Consider the following 17121-nt stretch of genomic DNA (forward strand, 5'->3'; position numbering starts at 1 on the left):
GAATTCGAAGTTACACGGGTGTTGAGGATTAATAATAAAGTTATTCGTATTCATTAAAATTTATTAAAATATAATAAGGTAATACGTATAGAATACGAAGCTTCGAAAAAAAAAAATGTAAAATGGAAAAGATGCGATGAAATACAATCAAAAGAAGTTGAGAAACACTGTTCCACTGTGCTACTTCCTATTTTCCTCTTCTTCTAATCCATTATAACTTCCTTCGTCGTACTCGTATAGATGGAACTTTCAGTAAACTACATTCCACTAGTTAGCATCCGTTAAAAAAACATATTTCAAATGTCTATTAATAAATGTAAAATCTTAAATTTTTAAAAACGAACTTGTTAAACAAACAGAGATTAACCGTAATTATCTATTTTTTTTTCTTTATACATACAGAAATATACTTATATATATTATCAACACATCGTTAATTGTCATTGGATTTTTCTACGTCTTATCTTATGAAAAACATAATAGAATATTCATGATTATAAATTTATAATAATAATAAATCATTACGTCTTATCGTTAAATAAGACCTTATGCTTTTTTATATTCATAGCATCTTTCTATTTACTTTATTGACTATCATGGATAAACATTATAGCGAATCATTGCGTTTGATTATTCTTGATAGATTATTATCGTTCTTGGATGGTATATATCGTTCAATATTACATTTCGATAATAAATTATTGCAATAATTTATAAGTCAAAATATTTCATACCAGTTATTATTTTAATACGTTAACTCTTTATCGTAAATTGATAAAATAAGAGTTTTAAATCCGTTTATCGTTACGATTGTAAATTATATATCGACGAAGCTTTTTTTTATTTCTAACACATTCTTTTGTAACTTCGTTAAAAACCATCATTAGTTAATTGACAAAAGGAAAAAATACAATTTGATGATAAGAAACAATTCTGAAGGTTATATGCGTATTTTGTTATAAATACAAAAAAGAAATAAAAATAGTCTTAAGGTTATTACAACTGTCAGAAAAATGCTTAAAAAATCGAAACTTACTAACTGTGCTAAAATAGATCACTGTGACTTTATATAATATCTTTATATATTTGTAGATAATTAAAAGATAATTAAAAATATCTAACCACATATATAAATATTTCTTTAATTATTTAATACTCTTACAAGTTATCTCTTAATTTAATTCAAATTACACAAATAAAACTCTTATCAGTATTTGGATGATGTGACAGTCAACAATGTTGTTATATAATATATTGCAAAATTTAATCTTTATCAAATATTGCGTCTGTTAATTTTGAAATCAGTGAGAACGAGTTAATTGACCTCGCTAATCTTTAAAATATAAATAGTTTACATAAGCATTATAAATACGTAAATATAAATTTTTTTGTTATATTTATGACGAAAACGAAAATGATTAACAACAATTAATTATTGTTATATAGCATATTTTTAATGTACTATAATGTACTTATTATTTTAATTATTCGCGTTATTGAACATTGTTTATTTTTGCTGATATATTCGATTTACGATGATGAATCAGTTATTTTTATAAAAGTCGTTAATCGGTTGCCCACCATGATAGTCAATGTGTTAAGAAAATTTAGATTTTTTTCTTTTCATTTTGTTTGCGGATAGATCGATTATAAATTTATAAGTCGATGTTCAACAACGAGAAATTAATAGAAATACTTTCGAGGTTCGAAATAAGAAACGATATTATCGACCTAGCAAATATAATTCTATTCGTACCAAATTGTTCTTATTAATGGAATTCCTGCTTTATTTATTATTATATCATACGAGTCAATTGAACGGATGAAAACTTATGTAATATGAATATGTGATTGAGAATCACTGTTGTATCGTAGGTTAGTTGTCTTTGGTGAGTTGAGTGACGTAAAAGTCGATATCTGCGTTTATGCTTTTTTCTTTTTTCTTTCTTTATTTTACCACCACTTCGTCCATTTTCTCGACGAGAAAGAAAACCGAGACGAACCGAGGCTCCGCGTGCAGATAGTAAGAAGCTGACAGGAAACGCCGGTATTTCCATCGTTCATTATCCTTTTATCATTTATGGTACCATTTATTCTGACGTTCTTTGAATTATAATAACCGTTTTTTTTCTCTTTATTCAGTGGTTATACAACGGGTGGTAAAAAACTTGAAATAAGCGGTATAAATAAAGTAAAAATTGAAAATCTCAACAAAATGACATCGCAAGTGAATGATTTCTATAACGGCAAGAATATTTTTTTAACTGGTGGAACTGGTTTTCTTGGTATTTGTTTTGTTGAAAAGCTTCTTAGATCTTGTCCGGATGTGAAAAATATTTATTTGCTTATTAGACCGAAAAAGGGAAAGCAAATTAACGAGAGATTGGAAGAACTAACACAAAATTCGGTAAGATTGTCCTATAAGATATTCTCTTTAATATATTTCATTTTTATGCTTTATTAAATTTACTTATACTTTGTGGGTTAACTTAGGTCTTTGATAGATTGAGAGAAGAAAATAAGACAGAATTATTTAAGAAATTAATTGCTATTTCTGGTGATATTGGCGAAGACAATTTAGGTTTGTCTAACGAAGATCGGTCGCAACTGATAGAAAATGTACAAATTGTTGTACATTCTGCTGCTACTTTGGATTTTGAAGTTAGTTTAAAAAATGCTGTTCTTATTAACTTGTTAGGTACTCGAAGAGTTATTCAGCTTTGTCAAGAGATCAAGAATCTTAAGGTAAGCCAGATCGTCGAAGATAAACTTGAAGATATTTTATCTATGAATATACGTACATCTTGTTTATCTTTAAATATATATTCTTTTTTATCATAATTACTTTTTTATTATAGGCTTTGGTACATGTTTCCAGTGCTTATGTTAATTCAGTATTATATGATGTTCAAGAAAAAATTTATCCACCTCCAGAGGATGTAAATAAAGTATTAAAATTAGTAAAAGAACTGGATGATAAAGCATTGGAAGATGAAACTCCAAAACTATTAGGAGAACATCCAAATTCATATACATTTACCAAACATTTAGCCGAGCACGAAATAGCTAATGCTCACTTACCGTCTGCGATAGTACGACCTTCAATGAGTGAGTTGTATATAATGTGTATCAAATTAATAAATATTTAGAATTGTGGTCTTGTACTTTTATGTTTTTTTTTTTTTTTTTTTTTATAATTATAGTTGTAGGAGCATGGAAGGAACCGGTACCTGGATGGACTGTATCTAAAAATGGGCCAACTGGCTTTCTTATGGGTGCTAGTAAAGGAATTGTGCGGAGATTACCTATTGCTAAATCTTTGGTATATGATTATATTCCAGTAGATATTGTTGTGAATACTCTTATTACTGCTGCTTATGCTGTTAATCGTGATGGGTAACTTAAATTTTAGCTTTTTAATAAATTCTTTATAAGGTTATTCTTATAATATATATATTTCTTCTATTAGTTTCAAAAAAGATATTAATTATAACGAAACAGAATTTATAACAAAAAAGAAATTAATTATAATATATTTCGTTGATTTCAGTGGAAATAATGTGAAAGTATATCATTGTACATCAAGTACGTGTAATCCCTTTAAATGGGAATGCGTAGAATCAAAAATTACTCCATTTCTACACAAATATCCATTGAAGAGTGCTGTTTGGTATCCGCATCTCAAAATTATAAACTCGTTATTTTTATTTAGAATTTCTGCTTTTTTTGTACACATAATTCCTGCATTTATTTTGGATACAATTACAAGATTACTCGGAGGACGACCGATGTAAGTTTTGAAAAATATATTTCAATAAATACATATAAAATATTATAAATAAGTTATATTTTAGATTAATACGTTTGCACAATAACATTAATAAGTCACTAGACCGTCTTGAAAAGTTCATTTTTACGGAATGGAAGTTTAATAACCCACTTTTTATGGATTTAAAAAAATCTTTATCTGAGGAAGATAAAGATAAATTCTTTATGAACATTGAATCATTGGTTTGGGAGGATTACTTTTTGAATCTAGTTTTAGGTGTAAGAATATATTTAAGTAAAGACCCTAAGAAGACGCTCAAGAAAGCACGTTCAAAAAATATGATGTAAGAAAAATGAAATGCTTTGTATATCTTTCAATATTTTCTTATTTTTTAATGTTAAATGTATTTTGTACAGATTGATGGTGGCTCATCTAAGTTTACAAGCTCTATTATTAGGATTTTTTTGGTGGGTTGTCAAAGTTTTGTTCAACTCATCTTGGACAAAAACAAGCATGGCTGTTCCAATCATATACTTTTTCTTCGATCAACTTTAAATATAATAGAAAGGTTATTCTATTATTTGTTTATATAATATTTAATCTGGGTATGGTATTTTACATGATGCATGTTATTCATTTCTTAGCTTTTTAAAATTACTTTGATTAAAATAAAGTTGCATATTAGGATACTTTTATTTATATATAAAGCTATTCGTATATGATTATATTTATGTTGAAACTTTTTGCTATCAAATGTATGTACACGAGATTGCATCATAATAAGGGCTCACTCGTAAGATTAAAGATAAAGACACGTAATAACATTTTGATTTTTGAAAAAGACATTGTTTTCTTTTGTAAAAATCATGTCAAAATAAAACAAATAATCTTTGAATAAAAATAAAAATAGCTGTAATGTGAGTGTAAAAAAAAATGTTTTTTATCAATTTTTGTTTTTGATCTTTTGGATGAGTCCTTGATCATCGAAATCCAACAAGAATTGTGATCAAAAGAATTTTTAGTTATTTTAGTTCAAAATATCATTATACTGGTTTCGCATTTGTGTTAGACGATTAAATACTTGCACGCTATAGATTTTATATGCTTTGTATTTTTATAATTCAAAGAAATGTCTATATCTATACTATACCTATACTAATGCTATAGTAAGGTACTACAAGAGCACCATGAAATACTCTTAAACCTAATTCTAGATCGATTTTAATAATCAAGGGTTTATGTAAAAGATGAGAGATGAAGACACAAGGTTCTTTAAAGAAAATAAATATATATATATTTTTTTAACAAAGTTATATCTAAAAAAAATAATTATCGATTAATTTAAAGAAAATCTTCTTTAAGAAATTTAAAAAGATTTTCTTGAATCTTCATTTTTTATTTTTCAAATGAGCTTTTGATTATCAGAATTGCTTCATAATTACAGGATGGAAAAGATCTATAACAATTTATAGTTTATAATACAATAATTGGAAATATTAAATGTTCTTATGAGAAATTTATGGCACATATGTAATAAGGTGAATATTCATAAATATATATATTTTCTACTTTTTTGTAATATTGCACACTATGAATATAGTTAAAAAATATTTAAGATCATTTTTATGATCTGAATATTAGAGATTGGTAACGCATATAATCAATAAAATTATATTCCTCAGATGCAAAAAGTTTATAAAACATCTTTTATCAAGGAGAAAGCATTTTCTACCCTACCAGCATTTAACAATTCGTTTTGGTCATCGAGATAAGATAAAGTTCTACCAAGGTCAATTAGTACGACTGTTTTGAAAATTACACGTTAATTGTAAAAATATGATAACGATTCTACAAACAGGCGACGAGAAAGCGATTCATAAAATAAATATGTGACTGCTTTGTTTTATTAATATCACAACTTATGATGCTATTTGAAGTATTCAAGTATCATTCATTGTTCAAGTATCATCCACGATTTAAATACAATAATCTTATTATCTACATTATATTAACATATATAAGATTATAATGCGTTATATACCTTAAAAGTGAAACTTATAGAATGAAATAAAAAAAATAATTATACCTTTATAGTTTTTTTTTCATTTTGTAAATTTCTCTGATCTTTTATGGTACAGTTTAGATTGTTTTATATTCAATGATATACTTATTACATCAATTTTATCGTTTGTGATATAATTGTAAAAAATAGTATATTAAAAAAGGAATTATAAAAACTCAAAAAACTATCAATAAATTAACAATATTAAAAATGGTTAGTTAGAGGAGGTAGATTTAATTTTTACGCAAGAACTGATTTATATTATTAATTATTACGTATAAATTGTGCCATCTATTATAACGAAACAGTACTGAATTGCAGTGTGAAAAGAAACAAATGCATTGTTCAGATAACTGACTTTGCAGAATGCATATTTGATCTTATTTATGAATGGTTATGTAGTAAACTGAATGCTTGCAAGAGATTATTGTTTGTAATATTTTAATGAAATCATCCAGATTTCATAGATTTCTACTAAATATTCTATTATATGTATACATACATACATTTATTTACATAAATATACACGCTTTATTAATCAATCTATAATAAATTAATCAGTCTATATTATAATGTCTATATTAGCTATAATGTCTATATTATAATGTCTACTAATACAGTCTATATTAATAATGTTTTTGTCATTTGTCTCATTATTGTTCTAACTATTCAACTAATTTGTCGATTTGGACACATTCAAGAGTAACAATCATGTACTTTCTTCTGCTACTCTTCGTATAGAGAGTATACAAATAAATTTATCTATAAGAAATTAAATTTTAATTAACAAGAGCTTGGACAATATTTTTATCTACTGTTTTTATCTACGATTTGCTGCGTTCTATTATAATTTTATTATAAGTTTATATAATGTAATATGTCTAGAATTTTCATTATATAACATTTTCTGTTTTATTGAATTTGGAGAATATTACAAAGTATAAAGAATAATAAAAGTACGCGTTAAATTCAAATAGAATAAAATTTCCAGATACGTTCAACTAACGACACGATTTAATTTAATATAATAAATTAATGATTAAATTAATTAATATTATAAGTTTTATTATTTCAATGTTAGTCATTTTCTTTTAATGCTTTTTTTTTTCATTCATTTTAATTTTATATTTATTCACGCAATTAGTATTCTGCAAATCTATTGCGATTATATTTCCATGTAATTATACTTCTGCAAACCTATTGCGACTAAATGTATTTTTAAACAATAGGTAAAACGTGATTTTGTTTATTTGTTTGTTTTTCTTCATTTATTTTAATATAGCTAACAAGTTTTATAATTACAATTATTGTTTATTTTATCATTTATTTTTTGAGAATAATAGATAAATTGCGGAAGTAAACACTACACTTTAATTATTTTTATTTAATAAATAATTCTTTATTTAATAAATAGTTTTTTATTTAATAAATACTACAGTTGATCGTCGTTCAGTGCTTATATTTGTAAAATAGTATGATTAATTTTCAATCTGATAGATTGCTTTAAAAATAAAATAAAATTGCGAATTAAAGTCAGCGCTTTGAATAAATAAGAATAATAAAGATATTAGAAATTTTCAGTGCGTTTCTCTAAGAACTTTATTTTAGAATTCTACTAAATGTTTGAAATAATTGTAAGTAATTGTCAGTAATTCGAAATGTAAGTACTTCGATGTTTAGATAGAATTAGAAAGAAGACAAGATTTTGAAAACGTACTGAAATATGTAGCCATTTGACGGTAATTGTACTTTAAAATTGTCATTCTCGGAGTGATATGAATTTACTGAAAAAACTATCTGGAAGAGGGTCAGTTTTCGATTACGGATAACAGTATTATCGTAACATCGTAGCTACATATATCTTGATATATAGATCAGTTGTATTAGATCTTCTATTCGAAATTTTGAGCTATAAAACGGAATCTACGGTAGGACTTTTAATAGTGCCTGCGAATGCCTATACAGATATGAGAACGAGTATTCTCCCTAACTTATTACTGTATTTCCGCATAAAATCTTTGATGATGAATCTAACCGTTACATTGATATGTATCCTCACAGATTAACTTACACAGTATCCTTACAGCATATGAACAATTTATTGATGAACTAGTCTGAAGAAGAAGTGGAAGCAAAGAAGAGAAAGAGCGCGAAAATGATGGAACATAGAAAAAGGGTTCAATCAAAAGTTCGAATTTGTTGACATTACATATAGTAAAAACTGTGAGGAAAATTTAAACTACTGGAATGTTAAATCAAGATTATTTTATATTTATCATTTATTACAAGTTTTGTAATGTTTAAAAGAATGTACTATTATATGAATATTAGTTTATTGTATTCCGTGTACATTAAAGATTGTTTAAATAATTGGAAAATTATCAAAAGTATGTTATATTTAAGCTTAACTGTTTGGAAGAGACTTGGATGTTTATTCATTGAAATGCAAAAGAAAACTATTTCGATAAAAATTTGTTAGAAATGCTCAAATCTATCTTTGTTACTGTTTGTATGACTAGCTATTATTGAAAACGAGTATCAAAATTTGTACCAATTGAAGTTTAAGATTGAAATTATTTTATTTGAATGATATATTCTCGCTTATGTAATGTTCTAACGAAGGTTTAATATCGTCGAGATCAGCATTCTTATATATTTGTACAGTAGATGTATGCTACTAAGCGAGAAAGTGTTTATCTACTTATCTTAGTATTGAAAATATGAATTTTTTCAAAAATTAAATATGTACGAATCAGTAGTGTTCGTAAATTTAAATCGAACTTATTCCTCGTGCAATCTTGTGCAGCATCTGTGAGATAACAAACGAGTTATTCGTTCATCCGCATATTTTATTATTAAATATAGATATATTTTCAAAAAATTATATTAGTCAGTGTGCTAATTCTTTTGAGAATTTACGTAGGTTAATAATATTTGAAAATGTAAGTCTTCTTTTTCTCATCTTATTTCAATTAATTATTTCTTCGTCCCAGCATTATCTTCTAAAGTCATTAAATCTTTTGATTATGATCGAGTCCATAACAAATACCACGAATATAAATTTTTTGTGAATTAATATTTCTAGAACTTATTAAGCAAGTATAATATAATATTATTATTTCTGAATATTTATAAGAGAGATTATTCATAGAAAAAGATAAATTATTCGATTTACTTTTTGACTTCCATAATAGAAGAAAAACGAAAGCTAGGTAATTATATATCCGTGGTCGAAATTTATTTTGTAACATATCTTAATATAAAAATAATTGTTTATTATCATAATAAAACGATTGATAATATCTTTTTTATGATTTTATATTATATTTTATACTATTTTGCAATTAAATGTTAAATGTCATGCAATGTTTTTTTTTGAGCATGATATAACTAAAATGATGCAAATGTATACGCTACACGAAACGTTTAATTTAATCATCTTTACGGTGTGGATGATGCTATTGCTGTTTCAGTTCGTATCAGAAAGACGTAGATCAGTATCAGCTTCGTCAATTACAAGTAATTAGTAGCGGTTAAATAAAACGTTAAAAACAATTACAAATAAAAAATAACAGATCTTTTCTAACTTACACCCTTTCCCTATATACCAATCGCTAATTAATCGTGCAATTTTATTGATATCACGTTTGGAAGTTGGGAAATCATTGAGTTTAAAAGATATTCATAACAATAAAATCGGCCTCTCATAGATCCTCCTGGGAGTTATTGATTAATACTTTTTTTCTTCTCTTCCAGCTTTATTTTCACAATATCGATAATTCTCAAGTTTTTTAACAATGCTCTGGTTAATTATTTTAGTTGATAGTTGTTAACAGTCGATATCTTGCATTAAATTTGATATTCATCGATCAGATATATATATATATATATATATATATATATATATATATACACATACATGTACATATATATGCGCGCGCGCAGACATACACACATACAAACACACCAATACTCGCTATACAGACTATATATACATTTGTGATCCTATCCTGTCCTAATTGATCTTACTTTTTACAGATTTTAAAGAATTTTATGAATTAAAATAATATAGCTCCGAATACATTAGTTTTATACATATACTTTCTTTTTGTATACATACAGATAAGTTTGTCTCATTTAGTAACATAGAACAAGACTTAATAAAAAGAGAAATAGATAACTTTTGATATAGAGATACACATTAACAGATTAACAGTGTTTCCAAGAAATTTTTCGGCCAAGAATAAAACAATAATCGAGCTTTCAAGTTCATTCAATTAAAAGAGATTTCTATTTTTAGACAGGTACTTTGGCGGATTTTACGAAAGAATTGATTAATTTTATATTATTAATTACGTGTTTTATTACTGAACATTTTTATTCTAACTTTATCACGATTAATTTAATGTTATAGGAAATTTATTATTACATAAAATGATATAAAAAATTAATTGTTTTTACATTTTTACATTATCGCTGTAATTATTGTTCCATTTTAGACAATTTATTAGAATTTTATTAACAATTAGCATTCCAATCAGATAGTATGCAACTATCTTTAAATTTTGAGATCTGGACAATTGGTATTAGTTAAGTTTGTATTTTAAGATACTAAGGAACTATCTTTTCAGTTAAAAAGCATAGTTTTATCAGATATTGTATGGAAATACTTGTGTATTACTAGTATATATATATATTATTACGTACTAGTATGTTTTGCTCGAGTCATTTACGCAATAATTATTAATTTTGACAGTCAATTACAACAATTAATATATGTTAATTAGGAATCGCGTTAGACTAAGCCATTGGAAGTGTCCTAGAGGCACTACTACTTAGTACTATATTTAGGCACTATTATTCCCTAGTATAGACTATTGCATTGTATAGATTATGTGTTTAATTTTAATCAGATAAGATTGAATAAATCGTATATTTATCCCGTTTCCAGATATTAAGCAAAGTTTCAGCAAATTTTAAAATTATTCAGTATGTGTTTTCCTTTTCTTATATTTTGCTGATACTCTGTATTGCGAGATATACATATCACAGAATCAAACAGTTTAAAAGATTTTGCATTTATTTAAATATTCGGTTCTTTAAAATTAACTAAGAATTTTGAATGTGTTGGATACTTAGCATTAAGCATATTAACACGTCGTACTTTCTTTCGCGATTATTTCAAGAATGTAAAATTTGTTATATATGTAATTTATGGTAATGTAAAGATAGTAAAGTAAAAGTGATTCTATAAAAGAGCAAGGTCTTAAGATGTATTATAGATTTTGTATTTTTTTTCGATACTTTATAATTTTCAAGTGCGGAGTGTTAGTAATGGACCTATTGATTAGATTAAATATCTATTTAGGTATTCGTGTAAATGTGTCTGTGTAAATGCGTACGATCGATAGATTCTTTTGATCCATTGAGCGTCTACGAAGGCTATGAAACATCAAAGTTTTCATTTTTAATTTTTTTTTTTGCGTTTCACTTAGAGAATGCTCTACAGCTGTGGTTAAGATCATGAAGCAAGAAAGAGGCTATTGATCATGAGTCATCTTATCAGAGGGTCGAAATATGTTAATGCAAGTCGAATTTTTCTTTTTTCTTTTTACCAAGTTATCATTTTCCTTGGCAATAGTAATTGTTACAACTGGAGATGATGCTCCATCTCCATGACATGTAAAGTTCGTTTATCATTCATTTAAAAAATACACAAGTTTTTAATCAGTTAGAATAACAAATACTTGGATACTATTATTAGATTTTGTAAATTAATTAATTTCGTTGGCAGTATAGAAATTTGTGTTTTATAATTTTTGATTTTGATCCGATATTGTTCTTAATTTTCAATATGTTCCTTAATTTTCAAACGTAGAGTCACGCGTTTGTATGATGAATATGAATATGCATTTCTGAACACAAACGCAAATTTTAATTTTATTTCCAGTTCTTTAAAAAATATAATTCCAATATATAATTTTAAATATTTGTAGGATATACAAACAAATAGAAAGATTTTGAAAATGTTTTTTAATAAAATATTATATTTGGTTTGTTTTTTATATTAATAATATCGGTAGGCATACAGATTGATATTGCACACTTTTGCAGTTTTATTGTTTATTTTTGATTTGTTATATATGTATTGTTTTTTATTATAGTTATATATAGAATATTTTTGATGCATGATCCATATTGGTATTTTAATACTTCATTCTTTACGCTTTAGCAGTTCCAGTTTTAAAGTTAACTTATTTTTAATTATTTTTATTTATTTAAACACACTTAGTAATTAAGTTAGTTTAAAAACTTAGGTATATATTGAATTTATTCAGGTATCTGTGTCTTTGTTTATAAATCATTATTTACTTATGAATTCATACAATAGTTTTTTCATAATTTGCGCAACTACCTTATTTCATTTTTAAATCTCTAACTTTAGATTTATCGATAACCCAATATATTAATTATAATATATTATTACTTTATATATTGATTAATTATGTTAAGATAGTTGTATACAATTGCAAAGATATTATATATATATATATATAAACTTAATGTAATAAACATATAAATATGTTTAAATTTAATAAAACTTAGACATATATAGAAAATAAGTTTATGTTATATAACATTAAATATCTGCAGAACTATAATCCGTTAGCATGAACGACTAAACATATTTTATATTTTAACGTAGAATTATCTATCTAAAGTTTATTAAAATTTCCGAGTAAGTATTTGTTTTGATTCTATCGATCAGTTTACGTATATAAACAAGCAGATTTGTCATGATATTGAAACACACATTATATAAGCGTGTATATGAAAATTAGTAGTAGTTGTATGAAGCTTCGTTTATATCAGCTTAGATTTTTAGAGACGCCACTATACAGAAATTAGTTTTCATAGAATTTATCAAAAACTTGGCGTTTATACCAAGAAAAAGTTCTGACGTAATTCTTGATCGATTTTGATACATAAAGTCTCATCTTAAAAATGACAATTTAAGTTAGGAGATAACTTTTCAAGTATCAAAAAATTTTTTTTGTAACACATAAAATTTCTTAAAAGAATAACATTCTCTGCCACGATTTCTTTTAAAAGAAAATAAAGCTTTTTCAAAAATTTAACGTAATCAAGCAAAGGTTTAAAACTACGTTTATAAAATGAAACCTTGTTCATCGAAATCGATCAAGAATCGCTCTTGGTTTCTTTATTATTGTAAACCATTATAAAATCAAGTGCGATGGACACTCTTAGCAAGTTGATAATTCTATCGAAATATCAAAGATAATTTCAAAATTAATTAGAATAAAAAAGATGTAATTATTTGTACAGAAGAAATAGAAATATTTATCAAAAGTATTTAAAAAAGATAAAATTATTTTTTATCAATTTTACATATCCGAACGATTGCGTATTTAAATAGATTGTTTATATTATATATTCACACACAATTTAGAAAAATTTTGTTTTGATGAACAAATAAGTAAGATTTAAATAAATATGTGAGATATATATTATTCAGCAAATTTATATATATACTAGTACAAAAATACGTATACTGTGTTCGTTTGCTGACACATATATAATAAAAGCAGATTAGAGACGAAAGAAAGGTCTTTTATAGATACAATTATATATTATCATTGGACTCTTCTATCTCTGACTCAGATATTGATATCGTGCCGAAGCAGAAGGATCTGTCGATACAAGAAGTTGAATTTTACGTAGCATTTAAACTCATTCTACATAATCTAAATCACTTATACGATTTTTTCATCAGAATTATATAGGTAAATATATCTAAAGAATTCATAATTAAATAAATTGGATTAATAATGTGGATAATAATGTGGATAACAATGTGTTATTATAGAAATAAATGTTGTTCGAAGATCACGCTAATCGTAATACTATCGAACGTGTCCTATAATTATTTAATATTTATAGTATACAAAACTCATATGAATATATATACATTATATTAAATTAAATAACTTTTTTAGACTTAATATTAATTCTAAAATTTTTAATAGACACGAAGAAATTAATGTGCTATATTAAGCGTGTTTAAAGCTTAACAAAGTAATTTTTTCTGATACAGAAATGACAAAAAAATACGTTTTTTTAAAATATTTTATCGAACGTTTTTATAAAAAACGATTATATTCATTTTTCAAGTTAGATTTGTCTCGTGGATAGCATCGAATTTGTTTAATTTTAAAGTGAGTTACGTTTAATTAAGATTCTTAAAATTGTGGTAAAATGAATTTTACGATAGACTGTGGTATATAATAGCGATTTTATAAAATTTCAAGTAAACGTAACTTGATCGAGCATTATATCAACGTGAGCATTAAATGGAGAATGTAAACAATACGATCAGATTTGCAAAATGTGTATGTATATTCACTTTTTAAAAGTTTTAACTATAAAAAACTATATTTTTATTTAATTCTTCATATAAATGAAATATTCTTAAATTAATTACTCTTGATCTTTCGAATAATCGATTAGAAGATATTTTATCAAAACTTTTTTATAACTTAGATTCATTAGAAAACTTATATTTATATAATAACAAATTATTTTTAATTTATATATTAAGTCGCTCGTTTTAAACTTATTCGTTTTATCTATAACTGATAATGAAATGATAGCTGAAATCTAAGAAATAGACCTTGAAGATGTAATAAATAATCGAGCTTTAAAACAATTGTATTTAAGTAATAATACAATTGCAAATATTTATGAAATTCCAATGTAATCTCTCTTTAGAAATCCAATTTAGAAAATTGGAATCGTTAAGGAAATTACATTTAGAGAATAATAATTTTCTTAAGTTACTGACTGAACGGAGTAACGATTTAAGAAATCTACGTTATTTCAATTTATCCAATAAGAAATTTATATTTATGCAATTTTTATCATAATGTGAATTTCTACCAGTAATAGAAATAAACTTAATAAATAATCATTGAATTCATATGAAAGCTGAAGTATTAAGAAATTTATTGGAAAATACAATCATTGATTTCTCGATTAGAAAATAGCGAATTATTTAAAGACAATTTATAGATTATTAAAATATATAATAATTTATATTTCTCCGAATTCATATGTGTGTGTGTTTACATCTTTTGAGTTAGACTAATTAACGAAACGAAATAAATAAAAGAACAATGTACCATTCATAGGAATTATCTTTTCAATTAATTTCTAATAACTCTTGAAAATTAAATAAAATAAAGTGTATACTCGAGCATTTATTTAACTTTTCGAATAGTTTCGTCGAAGTAACTTTAATAAAAAATATATTCTTAAATAAAAAAAGTATTTCTAATAAAAAAAGTATTCTTTAAAAATATACACGATTAATGTTCCAGGATACGATCATGAAAAAACAAACAATACATGTCATATTTTGTACTTTAATTCATCTAATATTATTCGCAATCGGGCCATTGGAAATCAATTGCGAAATAGTTTTGGATTATGGAAAGTCTTACAATAGTATGTACAATGAAGATAGAAGCCAGGAAGAAGAATTCGCATTGCATAGAAATACAGAAGACTCCGATCTGGAGAAGTATATCATGAAAGGAGATTACGAGAGATTCAAAGTTTCGTTTAATTTTTCACATATGATTATAAAAGAATTAGGAAAAGAATTCATTAGTTCTCCGTTCATTGTATGTTTGAACTTTGAAGGAAATCAAATAGAATCAGTCGAATCTGGTGCATTCAATAACGTACCTGCTTTGGAATATCTAAATATGGAAAGAAATTTCATTTCTTCTTTCTTTTCTTTTAACGGTCATAAAAATTTAAAAACATTGATACTTGCACGTCAGTCGGAATCGAGTTATTATGACATAAGATTGGAAATTATTGGAGAATATCCCGCACTTCTTCATTTAGATTTAAGCGTTAATAAAATATCATCCTTTGTTTTTCCAAATAGTGAATGGAACTCGCATTATCAAATTAGTCGAAATTCTACATTTCCTAAATTACAACATTTAGATTTATCTTATAATAATCTTAAGGAATTTAACTATGATGATTCTTTGTTATTCAATCCAAACATAACATATCTTAATTTAAGTAATAATTATTTTGTCAATGTCGATTTGCGTCTTTTTAAAAATTTAATTGAATTAAGATTAGATAATAATAACTTAGAGGCTATCAACGAATATGGTTCTAGCAGATCTTTATATATAAGTGAAATGCCAAAATTGACATATTTTTCTATATCCAATAATAGATTAAGGAGTTTAAGTCAGTTCGTATTTATAAATATACCTAAATTAGTTACATTGAATCTTTCGAATACCGAATTAGAAAATATTCCATCAGACGTTTTCCATAACTTAAAATCATTAGAAAATTTATATTTAAATAATAACAAATTATTTACAATTTATAGTGTAAGTTACATATCAAGCTTATCCATTTTATCGGTAGCTCATAATCAGATCCGGGAAATAGATCCTGAAATACTCAACACGCATGCTTTAAAAAAATTGTATTTAAATCATAATATAATTGAAAATATTCATGAAAATACATTTTCTAAATTAGAATCATTAGAGGAACTATACTTAAACAATAATAATTTAGCTAAATTACCGACTGGATGGGATAACAATTTAAGAAATCTACGTTATCTCAATTTGTCCGATAACAAATTTATGTTTTTGGAATCCTTGTCGCTAAGCAAATCTTTACCAGTAATAAAAATAGACTTAATAAACAATATCTTAATTCATATGAAAGTTGAACTATTGCGAAATTTACCTGAAAATGCGACCATATATTTAAACTCACAATTAGAGAACCGTGAATTATCTCATAAGAATTAATAGATTGCTAAATATTAATAAAAAATAAATATTAACTAATTTTATTTCTCCAAATTCATGTATATCTATTTACGTATTTTCTAATAATATATTCTAATAATATAAATATAATAAAAATAAACATAGTCTAATTGTATTACGAAATGTGATAAATAAAAAGATAATGTACCATTTATGCGAATTATCTCTTCAATTAGTTTTTAAATAACTCTTGAACATTATTACATTTTTTCATTGTATTTAAATAAAAATTCATTTTCATTGTTTCAATAAAAAAATAGTAATATGACTGATTAGAAATTGCTTTTTATTTACAGATTGTATTCATAATATGGCATTCAAGTACGTTTATTATCCATGTAACTATTATTAGTATAGGAATCATTCACAGTATATTCGCTACGACAATA

General features: G+C 25.0%; 2 protein-coding genes across 4 annotated transcripts; both read left to right on the forward strand.

Annotated features, from left to right (window-relative positions):
* The first annotated feature begins 1877 nt into the window (after positions 1–1877).
* LOC127062785 (putative fatty acyl-CoA reductase CG8306) lies at positions 1878–9755 on the forward strand. Of its 3 annotated transcripts, none has more exons than XR_007781198.1 (10): positions 1878–2047; positions 2143–2407; positions 2494–2745; positions 2859–3108; positions 3204–3396; positions 3551–3790; positions 3855–4112; positions 4186–4374; positions 5214–5307; positions 5452–9755. XR_007781198.1 is itself a non-coding variant. In XM_050991521.1 (8 exons), exons 2-8 carry the CDS (start codon positions 2216–2218, stop codon positions 4322–4324), a joined length of 1524 nt encoding a protein of 507 aa, XP_050847478.1. In that variant the 5' UTR covers positions 1878–2047; positions 2143–2215; the 3' UTR covers positions 4325–5078. The 3 variants fall into 3 exon arrangements, 1 of the variants encoding a protein (XP_050847478.1); XR_007781197.1 differs by having other exon boundaries at positions 4186–4337; XM_050991521.1 differs by lacking the exons at positions 5214–5307; positions 5452–9755 and having other exon boundaries at positions 4186–5078.
* A 3729-nt stretch (positions 9756–13484) lies between these two features.
* On the forward strand, positions 13485–16884 carry LOC127062787 (leucine-rich repeat-containing protein 15-like). Its single transcript, XM_050991523.1, has 2 exons — positions 13485–13636; positions 15230–16884. The coding sequence occupies exon 2, from the start codon at positions 15239–15241 to the stop codon at positions 16709–16711; it is 1473 nt and encodes a 490-aa protein (XP_050847480.1). The 5' UTR covers positions 13485–13636; positions 15230–15238; the 3' UTR covers positions 16712–16884.
* The last annotated feature ends 237 nt before the right edge of the window (positions 16885–17121 follow it).

The sequence above is a fragment of the Vespula vulgaris genome, chromosome 3 (assembly GCF_905475345.1).
Source record: "Vespula vulgaris chromosome 3, iyVesVulg1.1, whole genome shotgun sequence".
Taxonomy (NCBI): Eukaryota; Metazoa; Arthropoda; class Insecta; order Hymenoptera; family Vespidae; genus Vespula; species Vespula vulgaris.

Coding starts and splice junctions, on each gene's coding strand:
- LOC127062785 (XM_050991521.1), top strand. CDS start 2,216: ATGACATCGCAAGTGAATGATTTCTATAACGGCAAGAATATTTTTTTA. Junction 2,746..2,858: donor AAGAGATCAAGAATCTTAAG/GTAAGCCAGATC, acceptor TTTTTATTATAG/GCTTTGGTACATGTTTCCAG. Junction 3,397..3,550: donor TATGCTGTTAATCGTGATGG/GTAACTTAAATT, acceptor CGTTGATTTCAG/TGGAAATAATGTGAAAGTAT.
- LOC127062787 (XM_050991523.1), top strand. CDS start 15,239: ATGAAAAAACAAACAATACATGTCATATTTTGTACTTTAATTCATCTA.